Here is a 13282-nt window from a genome sequence, read left to right as displayed (position 1 = left end):
GTACTTTAGGAACTTTGAATCATTACATTAGCATGTATACTTTTTACATAAAACACAATAAGCTGTTTTAAAAGTGGACACACTGCAATTTTCACAGTTCCTGGGGGAGGTAAAGTATTGTTAGGTTTCACAGGTAAGTAAGTCACTTACAGGTTTCAGTTCTTGGTCCAAGGTAGCCCACCGTTGGGGGTTCAGAGCAACCCCAAAGTCACCACACCAGCAGCTCAGGGCCGGTCAGGTGCAGAGGTCAAAGAGGTGCCCAAAACACATAGGCTTCAATGGAGAGAAGGGGGTGCCCCGGTTCCAGTCTGCCAGCAGGTAAGTACCCGCGTCTTCGGAGGGCAGACCAGGGGGGTTTTGTAGGGCACCGGGGGGGACACAAGTCAGCACAGAAAGTACACCCTCAGCAGCGCGGGGGCGGCCGGGTGCAGTGTGCAAACACGCGTCAGGTTTTCAATGGTTTCTTATGAGAGATCAAGGGATCTCTTCAGCGTTGCAGGCAGGCAAGGGGGGGCTCCTCGGGGTAGCCACCACCTGGGCAAGAGAGAGGGCCTCCTGGGGGTCACTCCTGCACAGGAGTTCCGTTCCTTCAGGTGCTGGGGGCTGCGGGTGCAGGGTCTTTTCCAGCCGTCGGGAAATGGAGTTCAGGCAGTCGCAGTCAGGGGGAGCCTCGGGATTCCCTCTGCAGGCGTCCCTGTGGGGGATCAGGGGGGACAACTTTGGTTACTCACAGTCTTGGAGTCGCCGGAGGGTCCTCCCTGAGGTGTTGGTTCTCCACCAGTCGAGTCGGGGTCGCCGGGTGCAGTGTTGCAAGTCTCATGCTTCTTACGGGGAGTTGCAGGGGTCTTTAAATCTGCTCTTTGAAACAAAGTTGCAGTTCTTGTGGAGCAGTGCCGCTGTCCTCGGGAGTTTCTTGTCTTTCTTGAAGCAGGGCAGTCCTCAGAGGATTCAGAGGTCGCTGGTCCCTTGGAAAGCGTCGCTGGAGCAGGTTTCTTAGGAAGGCAGGAGACAGGCCGGTAAGTCTGGGGCCAAAGCAGTTGGTGTCTTCTGTTCTTCCTCTGCAGGGGTTTTTCAGCTCAGCAGTCCTCTTCTTCTTGTAGTTTCAGGAATCTAAATTCTTAGGTTCAGGGGAGCCCTTAAATACTAAATTTAAGGGCGTGTTTAGGTCTGGGGGGTTAGTAGCCAATGGCTACTAGCCCTGAGGGTGGGTACACCCTCTTGGTGCCTCCTCCCAAGGGGAGGGGGTCACATTCCTATCCCTATTGGGGGAATCCTCCATCTGCAAGATGGAGGATTTCTAAAAGTCAGAGTCACCTCAGCTCAGGACACCTTAGGGGCTGTCCTGACTGGCCAGTGACTCCTCCTTGTTTTTCTCATTATCTGAACAATTGGGTAAAATACAGGGGGCATCTCTAAGAGGCCCTCTGTGTGCATTTTTTAATAAATCCAACACTGGCATCAGTGTGGGTTTATTATTCTGAGAAGTTTGATACTAAACTTCCCAGTATTCAGTGTAGCCATTATGGAGCTGTGGAGTTCGTTTTTGACAGACTCCCAGCCCATATACTCTTATGGCTACCCTGCACTTACAATGTCTAAGGTTTTGCTTAGACACTGTAGGGGCATAGTGCTCATGCACATATGCCCTCACCTGTGGTATAGTGCACCCTGCCTTAGGGCTGTAAGGCCTACTAGAGGGGTGACTTACCTATGCCACAGGCAGTGGGAGGTTGGCATGGCACCCTGAGGGGAGTGCCATGTCGACTTAGTCATTTTCTCCCCACCAGCACACACAAGCTGGCAAGCAGTGTGTCTGTGCTGAGTGAGGGGTCCCTAGGGTGGCATAAGTCATGCTGAGCCCTTAGAGACCTTCCCTGGAATCAGGGCCCTTGGTACCAGGAGTACCAGTTACAAGGGACTTACCTGGGTGCCAGGGTTGTGCCAATTGTGGAGACAATGGTACATTTTAGGTGAAAGAACACTGGTGCTGGGGCCTGGTTAGCAGGGTCCCAGCACACTTCTCAGTCAAGTCAGCATCAGTATCAGGCAAAAAGTGGGGGGTAACTGCAACAGGGAGCCATTTCTTTACAAGAGTGGACTGGTATACCATACAGTGGAGTAAAGTGTCATAGAGTGAAGTGCACTGCCCTGTCGTAGAGTGTCAGAAAGTGTTGTAAGGTGGAGTACCACAGAGTGGATTAGAGTGTTGTAGAGTGGAGTAGTGGAGTATGGTACATTAGAGTGCTGTTGTGTGTCTTAGAGTAGAGTGAGTAAAGTGGGGTGGAGTGGTATAGAGGGAGTTGCGTAGAGTGTTGGTGGGTGGTGTATAGTGGCTTATAGTAAAGTAGAGTGCCATACACTGGCATAGACTGGAGTATGCTGTTGTACAGTGGAGTGCTATAGAGTGGGGTATTGTGTGATAGAACGGAGGAGCGTAGATTGTCGTTAAGCAGATTAAAGTGGAGAGGGGTGGCATACACTGGTATAGCTTAGAGTGGAGTGGCGTGCAGTAAAATACAGTAGAGTGGAGTGGCGTAGAGTAAAGTAGCATACAGTTGAATAGAGTACAGTGGAGTGGAATAGACTGGAGTGATATACAGTGGAATAGCACAGAGCGGAGTGGCGTAAAGTGGAGTGGTGGAGAGTGGAATAGCGTAGAGTGGAGTGACATACAGTGGAGTGATGTACAGTGGGATAGGGTGCAGGGGAGTGGCGTAGAGGGGAGTACGTAGAGTGGAGTGGCATAGAGTGGAGTGGCGTAGAGTGGGGTGGCATACAGTCAAATAGTGTATAGAGGAGTGGCGCAGACTTGAGAGATATACTTCACTGTAGTACACTGTATTAGTGGAATTTAATGTAGTACAATGTATTTTTAACAAATTCAATTAAATTTTTTATTTTTTTCTCAGTAATTTGTAGGTATTACTACAGTACACCATATACTTTTTTTAAAGAATTAAATATGTGAAAAAATTTAAATTCACTGTAGTATACTATATTTGTGAAATATAGGGTAGAACAGTGTATTATAAATAATGTTCCCTACCTATTACCACTTTAGCAAAGTGGTGATAGGTAGGGAAAAGTATAAAACCTACTACTTACCTACGGCTCAAACCACAACATGGCTGAAGTGTGGATAAAACTACATGTCTGCCTTTACTTTTGCAAAAGCAGCCATTACTCAATCATATACTGCCTTGATATCGGTCTGTACTGCAAAACACTGCAGTATTTTTTGGCACTTTGCGAAATTTCAAGGTATTTTGCGGCCTCAGATATCACTAAGATTAAATCCCTTATATCTTTCACAATACATACCCTACTTTCCAGTACTAACAAATAGGATAAGCTTCATCCCATAACCTATAAACCTGCCAAATTTCATGATAATTCATTCAGCCGTTTTGCCACTACATCCAATTTAAGTGTCTATGGAAAATGTATTCAGAAATAAATGTGTTTTGTGACCCCTGTTTTTCTTTGCACCCTTTTGATAAAATACCACAAAACTTTGCATTCTCTGCCAATGTAGAGAAAGGAATACGTTTCATGGAGATACTTTAAACAGGGCAAAGTTATTACAGGTCAAATATCCAAGGAATTCCTATATCTGGGAATCCTAACTATATTTACAAGTGGACACAATATACAACAGGGTACAAATGAATTACTACAGAGAGGGGTCGTACACCTCTCCAAGTGTAGGGCACAATATTCCAGAATTTACAACTAGAATACAAAAAGGATCTATGGGGTACCGCTATGTTACCACAGTAAGAGGCTCTACAAGAAAGCGGAGGTTAGACACATGATGCGAGGGGGCTCCTAATATGCTGCTGCAGCAATGTTTCCTGCACCACATCAGGAGATTGCAGGATATGCAGAAATTCGAAGGGGCCTCTGAGCATTAGCACACTGTGGGTCCACTAGCTCTCAAAACGCAATTCAGGGGGCTGATGTAGTAGTCACAGTAGTTTAGCACAGTGATGGTGCTGTCACCGCAGCAGGTGGGTTGGCACATAGACCCAGGAGGGTTCTAGCACAGGGCCTTCATCACTGCAGGGGTTGAGCATGATGAGTAGTGGTGTTCCAGTACAATACTCCAATCAGCTTTCCTGCACTAAAAATAGATTGGAGACAACAATATTAATCACAGATGTATCCTTTAAGGATTTTCTTCTCTCTAGCTTGATAAGTGCAGCACCAACATCCTCCCTATGCTTCTTGTTGCTATAGGTGGTAACTGTGTACAATGCCATGCTAGCAGAGAAGAACCTCGAGTGTAAGAACTTTGAGTTGAATGTGAAAGTTCAAGAGGACCTTATGGGTAAGTCTTTATATGCTTTTTTATTTCTTCTGGAAGGCAAGTTATCTTAACACCCAGGGATCTTTCACAGAAGCAGAAACATCTACTAAAACAATATTTCTAACAAGAATTGGAAAAGCCAGTAGGTATCGCCTATGCAAGACCTATTTGCATTGTCAGTGCTTTTCAAAGATGTTGCACAGCATCTTTTTAAAAAAACATTACATGGCCAAATACTTCTGTGTAAGCTATTTGGATTTGTTGATATTTTTAAAGATGTTGCACAGAAAACAGTTTCTCTTTACTTTAAGCCTGTTCCACAGCAGCTCACACTGCTGTGCAATATTCCTTGAAACAGTGCGGGCTGGGGTGGAAACTAACAAGAGGTGGAATATGGGAAACAAAAAATGTTTAGAAGGAGGAGGCCGGGTGAGTTAAAGAGAACAACAGCTGGATGGGATGTTTTAAAAAGAATGGACGGTGGGAGAAGAGCAGGTTAAAAAGATCAGATGATGGGGGGGCAGAAGGATTGACACCACTGACGACCCAACGGAGAGCAGGAGGAGGTTAGGGGGGGAGGTTAACACCACTAAGAGTGGGGGGGAGGGCAAGATTGAAGTAGACGGGCTGCAAAGACATGCACTGTCTATGATTGCATGTTCAAAAGTGAAAATAGAGTACCTTAAGGAGTCTGTGGCCAGTGGAAGGACACTGGCCACAGAAAGCTGTACTCGGTCCATACTCCATGACAGATACGAGGACTGAAGCCCAGGAGGAAGCCAGAAGCAAGGAGGAGCTGCTGACCAATAGGAAGCAAGGAAACAAAACTGACGTATGAGCCACCCACTGGTAAGTAAAGTAATAGGCAGGGTCTAAGCCTCTTTAAGATTTTTTTTTCTTTACAAGAAATTTCGCAAGCGCAGTGCAAGCACTGTGCAGGTGAAACCTAAAAAAAAGAAGCATTGAAAGGCATCTTCAACCATGCTGCTCTTTTTTCTGTTAAGAGCTTCACATAAGGATGACATAACAATTAAATACGTTTTAATGGTTGGGGTTGTGAGTATTCTGTCTACTGCCTATTCCTGTCTGATGTTTATTGCTGTAATGTATGATTATAAAAACAAAATACACCCTTACTGTTGTAGAACTGAAATAAATACGGAATGCAGTCTGCAAAAATAATAGTTTTGTAAAGATTTCCAGTTCGCAAGAAAACTGTTAAAATGTCTAATATTTGGAAATGTGTTCAAATAAGAAGGTTTATTAAAATGATTTTTATGGTTTGTCCCTATTGGAGCATTATCCTTAGTCCAACTATGGGCTGTCATCAAGCATGAAACGATAATTACAGTATACACCAGTGCACTATCCATTGCACTTTCCCTGAACGCTGATTTGTGTTCAACTCCTCCAGTACAATTGTAATTCAACCGAGACAAGCAAGTGAACCCTGTACACTGCCAACTTCCCTTCAACGTTTTTTTGCAAATTTAGGCAAAATGAAATTTAGCCACTTGGTGCACCCACTCTCTTTACGGGGTGGTACCAGAATATCATAGTAGGAATATAGTCTGAAATTGATATTGTGTCCTAAATATCATTTACCAAAAAATGACCTCATTGGAGTCAATAATAGAAAATCTATACCAATGGGTTGTGTACAATATCCAGACATGAAATCCTTTTGCGACAGGGTCATTATTAAGCCAATGTTGCAGTCTTCTGCCTACTTATGGTGCCCAAAAATCATCTCAATGTAGCCATTGCCTTGTCTGGGACTGTCTGGCTGGTGTAGCAGAACCCACCTGAAATAGGCATCCCAACCATAAACTTGGATTATTGGGTAGACTTGAAAATATTTGGAATGTTAACCTGTACTGATGCTCATGCAGATGTTACTCCAAAACGTTGTAGCTGGGGCTTCAAAGAAACAAACAGAATGGGCTACTCAAGGCCCAACACCATACTACCCTGATGTTGATGGAAGTGAGGCATTGGTAACACGAGCAACCACTATCGAAAGTGGTGCAATGGCTAGCGGTGGCTAGCGGTGGCTACAGGCATACCACTTACATCGCTCTTAGTCTGCCTTGGTATACTGTGCCAGAAAACTAAATATCAGACACTTAGTCATTTATTACAAAGTGCACTGTGCATAATTCCCAGAAGTACCTGAGCACGAATCACTGCTTCGGGCTTGTGACAGGGATTAACATACTGGGTCTTGAATTAACACTTTATCGCATGTGTAGTTCTCATTCAGGGTCTGTTTGTGCACAGAAGTTACTCCTGCTTTCAGAACGCCTGTGCAGAAGCACAGGGGAAGACTCCAGGTGTGAGGCCATACCCGGTGAACTTAGAATACAATAGGATGGTATTTGCTTCAGGACAGCTCACCCAACACATAATGGGCCCTTTTATAAACAACTGCCTGTTAGGGATCTTCCACCCAGACATTGCAAACTGAGACTTTTCAAAGCCAAATTGACACTACGAGAGAAGTCTGTCAACTGTCATGACCAAATGGTCAAATATACTCCTTCCAACACCCACCCAGGACAGGGCCACTTAAACTTTAGAAAACTAAATAATATTATTTTTCTAGTTGGCAACCAAGTGAGGCACTTAGCAAAAACAGGTATGCATTCCACCAGAAATATATCATCTATGCAAGTGCGGGGAAGAGGCAGCATGATAAGGGAAATAGCAAATAGAATTTGAAATGAAAGATGTTTATCATTGAAGTTCTGCTACTAAATGTTTTTACAGTCCCGATTTTTTCATTCTATTGTTTTTGTAAAAACACTTCAGCCACTCGAGACTTAGGTACATGTGCAAATGTGCATGAAACAGCGGGAAATTGGGAACCATGTCCTTCCTATTATGAACTGTAATGGAGATGTTTAAAAGTACTGCTGGATGTGCATCTCATGAGAAAATAAAAAATTGGCCAAGCCAATGGGTTTAGGTTTAATGTTAGAGCCAGAAAATCATCCTTTTGGAAATACTTGACTTGAATGTGCCGTAGAAACACAAAAACCAATAGCATGACAGACATGTATCTGCTTTATAAACCAATACCAGCATTTGAATCCTATATGGACACCATTATGCCATTTTGAGCAAGAACTTTGTATATCAAGTTAAGTCTGGGTATTCTGCTGTTGGAAAGTTTACTAGTAAATGGAATCATAATGAAGATGAACTACCCCTTTGTTCATCTTGTAAGTAAATAATAGAGAATATTGATCACCTGTTGTTTTGTGTGTCCTATATAGATGAGAGCAACACCTTTTTTTATTGGGGGCCATTTTTGCTACTGTGCAATATTTACACAATGACTTAGACTCGACTCCTTGGTACTTACTCTTTTCAGTGATCAAGGATTAGAAGTCTGAACCATTCCAGAGCCAATCTTTCCCTTATCAACATTAGGAGCTTACTGCATGGCGCCTACCAAGGTTCGTGGGGGCTAATTTAGCGTATGTTTGTGAAACAAACAATCCAAAAGCCTTCTGCTTGTGCATCCTTCATTTTTCTTCTGTTGCTCATTATTTTATCCTGGCTTGACCTGGAATTCACACAGAAGTTAGCAGCCAAGGCATTTAGATGGTTGCACATTGATGTAATTTGTTCTTGGGAGGTGGTAAAACGGATTACGACTTTTTCACCAGATGCTATATTAGTTTTTGGGTTTCTTCCTTACTGGTGAGAGGTTGATGAGAGGTTGTATTCCTATTGACATCAGTTGACTTAGGAGGTGAATGTGGGATTTCATCTTCACTTGATTTGTAGTGGTTTCTTTTTCAAATGTTATATACTCTATGGGATTTATATTTCGGTGGGTGGGATATCTGTCACAGTTGTGACAGAGTAACCGTTCCACATACCCTAAATCAGGCGCTAAGTCAGAACTTAAGCTTTCCCCTGGACAAACATGGTCCCACTATCTGAGCCATGCTCTGCTCCATCACTGTCGGCCTTAAATTTTGACTTTGGCCTGGTCTAGCACAACCAAATACCCACGGTTGGGGCTTTACAGCACTAGATACATCTAAGCCTTTGAAAAATCAAATCTCTGGTACCCTATAACAGATTGTTGTCATTTTGGTTTCTCTCTGTTCGTTAACAAAAGTGGAGGAGTATTTTATTTTGCTGTGTTTTCTACTTTTTAACAGTTGTGATACTGATAAATGCTTTACACATTTCTCCTACTCTGTGCTACAATTACCAAGGGTTAGGCTCAGGTTTAACTGGATCTAGTAAGAAATAGTGGGCTTAGTTCATGAAGAGGGCTACCCGGAGGTTTGTATTATTGTAGAGGGTGATTTTAACAACATAATGAGGACACTGGTGTACACCAGTACCAAGTCAGGCACCTGCAAGATGGCAACATTGGGCTCCTGGGTGGCCTCTTCGGGCCCTGTGGATGTCTGGAGATCGTTCCCATCCCAGTGACAAGAATTTTACTTTCTTCTCAACCCACATATGTCCTTCTCCCGACTGGACTTTATATTTATCCAGAACGCACACCTTGAGCCTTGGAGGGAGCGATAATACTCCCTAGAGTGCTATCTAATCACTTCCAGGTCAAGGTATTACTAAATGGAGCTGTAGGTGGGTTGTGTCGAGTTTGGCTGCTTCACCCCGGGTGGCTGCAGGGCGGCTGCTTCTGTGAATCTGTAGGGAAGGAAATAGAGATCTACACCACCCAAAAGGCCTCCCCAGAAATCTCTCCTTTCGTCCTCTGGTAGGCAATGAAAGCAGTGCTGCGGGGCAGGATTATATCTTACCTAGTGGGGCAGAAAAGGGAGAGGGACAGGGAGACAAAATCTTTCGAAATCTTTAGAACAGTGCCTGTCTGAACTTGAACGTCAGGTGGAGATTTCCCACAATGAAGAGGGCTGGCCCCAATTAGAGGCAGTTAGGCAGGCTTTGAAGAAAACTTTGCCTGACAGAACCAAAGAGGCGCTGTCCACAACACAACACTGTCTCTATGGGTTTGGGGACAAATCTGGCATGCATATCTAGTGGTTACCCAACCGTGAAGCTCCCCAAACCTGGCATGCATATCTAGTGGTTACCCAACCGTGAAGCTCCCCAAACCTGGCATGCATATCTAGTGGTTACCCAACCGTGAAGCAGGGGCGAGGCTTGTGTAAGAGCTTAGGAATACTAAAGGGAAAATTGTCAATGAGGCACAGGGCATCGCAGAAGTCTTTCCGGATTATAATGAGGCACTACATAAAACTTCCATGCCCCACCCACAAGAGACTCACTGCCTGGTTGTGTGGGATCTGATAGTGCACAGGCTTACTGCCAAGCAGTGAACAGAATTAGACCTCCCAATTGAGGTGGAATAGCTGTGGTTGGTACTGCAGGGCATGCCAGTGGGGAGGGTCCCGGTCCCAGTGCCTTCCCAGCTGAGTTGAGAAATTTGCCGTGCCATGGCTCCCTTGATGCTTGCCATGTTCTGGGATTCCCTTCACACTGGGGCATTCTCCTTGGGCATTAGTCAAGCGACAGTGTTGGTCCTCCCTAAACTAAAAAGCCTCCTGCAGACTGCACGTCCTGCAGGCCGATTTTGTTAATTAACATAGAGGCCATACTGCTGTTGAAGGTGATGGTCACCCGATTGGCCAAGGTGATATGTTCCTTAATATCCAGGGACCAAAATTGCTTTATGTCAGCCAGGTGAACAAGGCACAGTATTAGAAGGCTGCATAATGTGCTGACATGGGTGCACAACTCCGAACCTACATATACAGTCCAACTAGACTTCGAGAAAGTCTTTGACTCGTTGAGTGGCCTGTCCTTCATGCAGTCTTGCAACAAGGATGAGGGTAAATGATGCCCTGTCCGGTAGATTCCCTATACAAAGAGACACCAGTCAGGGCTGCCCCCAACCCTGTATCTGCTTGCCTTGGTTATTGAACCTTGGCCAAGTGGGTGAGGTGGTACACACAGGTCTGGCTACTGATATGGAAGGAGGGAATAGGGAATCGTATCTTGCGCTACATGGATGATGTACTGCTGTTCATATAGTGGCCAGCGGCATCGCTACCCAGATTGATCCTCATGCTGACCGTGTATGGCGATGCTTCAGGCTTACAAGTCAACTGGGATAAATCATCCCTTGTCCTGATGTTTGGCTCCCCTACTTCTCCAGTCCAGGGTATCAAAACCCTCTTATGCATGTCCGTAGCGTTCACTGCATGTCAGGTCTGCGGAACCCGAAACCTGTTGGGAACCTCAGCATAGTTCTCCTGGAATGCAAGATTAAGGGCCATATGGCATGCAGAGGTACACTCTGTTGAATATACTGGGGTGTGTCACCCTTCTTAAAATGATAGCGCTCCAACAACTGTTTTATATATCCTACAGAATTACGCACATAGGACTCCATAGCAATGGCTTTCAAAACTGAAAGTGCTTGTTAACACCTATGTGTGGGAAGGGGAAGGACCCTCCCCAAAGGCTGCCCATAAAAAATTTATACAGGCGCCATACCATGGCGGCTTGGGGGCAGTGGATCTACAGCTTTATTACTGGGTGACACAGCTACTGCCGATAAATGATTGGCTTTTCGGGGAACATGGTGTTTGGAGGGTGGGATGGACTTGGGGGCCAGTCAGCACACATCTGTGGGCATTGGTGTGCTGGCTAAGCATGAAAGAGCCAAGCACTGGAGATCAAGGGTGTCTCCCCATGCAGGGAATGGTTGCAGGTTATGGACTACAGCGCAATAGCTGAAGATGCCGTTTACAAATCCAGAGGTTGTTCAAATAAACACCCCATGATCTGGCCGCATAGAGAGAGCATTTTCAGGGCCCCTTGATGCAATGCTCAAGTGAAACTTTAGGATGTCTGGCTTTGCTCCTGTTGAGATGTCTCCATGGGGCTTGCGGTGGAGGGGCAGGTGGCTATGTGATGTTAGTAAAATAAGGTATATGTATGATTTTATGCTCCTGTCGGAGCCCTATCTATCGCCAATTACTTCATGTCTTTCAGTTGTTATGAAACCAATAGAGAATCCCCCCCAAAAATCCACTTCCTCACAGAAATATCTAGGTAGTGAGATCCCTGGAAAAAATAGATGCTTAGAAAACAGCCGAAGCTTAAGTAGAAGCTTATTTTGCATTATTGTTAACTTTTTGGCCTCTTCTCTAGTTCACCTACCGGATCTTTCCTTAGCCTTTGATTCTAGCTCCTTGCTTAGCATGGTCAGGACAGGAGATGGCTTTATCATTTTACCTCCTGAGATGTGTCCTCTCTTAGCACAACTAGCTCAGGTTATTTCAACCTTGTTGAGCTTCTGAATGTTAAACCTTTGTATAATGGAAAACACAGACAGAACACTGCATTCTATTACACCTTAGACTACAGGCTCACTACCTAACTTTAGCTGAATGTACGACACTAGGTGCTTGGTAGGCCACGTGTACACGATTTCATCTTTATGCTTCCCGCTACAACCATGATTCTCCTTCAGAACATTGAAGTGTTTCCTTTTTTTTTAAATCGGGAAACAGCTCAGCGATAAGCATGTCAACAGTCTGCATGAGAACAGCAATTCTAAACCCAGTGTGGGTTTTAAAGACTGCATCGGTCATGGAATCTCGGTCTGAGGATTGCTTGGCGAACTTTTAGGGGAACAGGAAAGTCACTTAGGATTTTGGGGGTAGGCTGGTCGACGAGGAAGTTCCTCTCTAAAATGTGGGCCTACTACTTGGCACAGCAAGTCTCAACGGCAACAGCTTTGTGATAGTGATAGGCTGGACGGAGGCAAGCAACGCTGCTCTCCCTGCTCACAGCTGGGCGTGGAAGCCAGCACGCTCCCTTTATTCGCTTCTGCTGCTGACTGCTTCCTGTGAAGAAGCATCCCCTCTATTTTATTGTTTGCACAAGCAACTGCTTCCGGTTCGATGTGAAAACACCCTGAATAAACAGGTATCATGATCCTTATGGACAAGCACGTAATTTAGGGTTCGCTGGGGGTCGCATCTGCGACCCCTGGCTTGCCCTTTGCGACCCCTGTCAAAGCCTTTACGACCGCTGGCCTCAGAGGTAGTAAATTCAGTGCCAGAAAGACAGTGGCAGCTCGTCCTTATGGACGTCAGTCGAGGCTCCACTTTCTTTGTTTTCTGTCAATATTATATGGCACTAATAGTGACTAATTCTATATTATTCACTATTAGTGTAATAAAAATGGAGTACAATTAGCTGGACTATGACTTTCCATGGAGGTTGAGGTAAGTAAAACACGCTTTTAAAAAGATGTTGTGTGTGTGCTTGTGGGTGAGTGTGTGTTTATGTGAGAGACAGAGTGTGCATTGTGTGTATATGTAAGTATGTGTGCGGAGGTCAAATGGAATGTGATGTCACTTCCACTTCCCCTGGCATTTTTGTGAATTGATGTCCATGCTTCTGTACCGCACTTTTCCAAGAGGGGAAGTCTCATTGGAAATACCGTGAAAATGAATGTCTAGACATTTGCAACAATTTCAGAATTTGGCTTTGAAGGGTAGGAAATTGAATTAAGCTAATGTAACAGGGGTTTGAGGGAATGTCCAAGTCTGATGATACTGAGAAGGCTCAAGCACAGACACAGATACCAACAGGGATCAGACACACATCTTCCCCCTGATGTCAATAAGTATTGCAAGGATGAGAATCAAATTGTAATTAGGACCTGATGCTTTCTTCGAAAAATGGTGACGTTTCAATATTTCTGTACACTGGTTTATTCCTATAATATAGACAATAATACGGACATGATTTACATATTTTCCAAACTGATATGTTAAACTGCTGCCCTTTGGGACAGAGACCTTGATTTAAGTGAAATCTTTATTTTCTTTCATTTTTCTCTCTAGCTAAGAGACCAGAAGGTGCGCGTGCCACAGTCCTAATCGAAATCTGCATGAAGTAAGACATTGCTCGGACTTCCCTTAATAAACCCATTAAAGAAAC

At 44.6% G+C, this 13282-nt stretch overlaps 1 protein-coding gene across 1 annotated transcript in view; it reads left to right on the top strand.

Annotated features, from left to right (window-relative positions):
- C3 (complement C3) overlaps positions 1-13282 on the top strand; it is a 236948-nt gene that overhangs the window by 203043 nt on the left and 20623 nt on the right. Inside the window, exons 32-33 of the mRNA XM_069230418.1 lie at positions 4240-4330; positions 13186-13237. Coding sequence (XP_069086519.1) covers positions 4240-4330; positions 13186-13237 — 143 coding nt within the window. The remainder of the gene's footprint in view (positions 1-4239; positions 4331-13185; positions 13238-13282) is intronic.

This window comes from Pleurodeles waltl, chromosome 4_2 (genome assembly GCF_031143425.1).
Source record: "Pleurodeles waltl isolate 20211129_DDA chromosome 4_2, aPleWal1.hap1.20221129, whole genome shotgun sequence".
NCBI classification, from domain to species: Eukaryota; Metazoa; Chordata; class Amphibia; order Caudata; family Salamandridae; genus Pleurodeles; species Pleurodeles waltl.
This window is presented reverse-complemented; position numbering and strand designations above follow the sequence as displayed.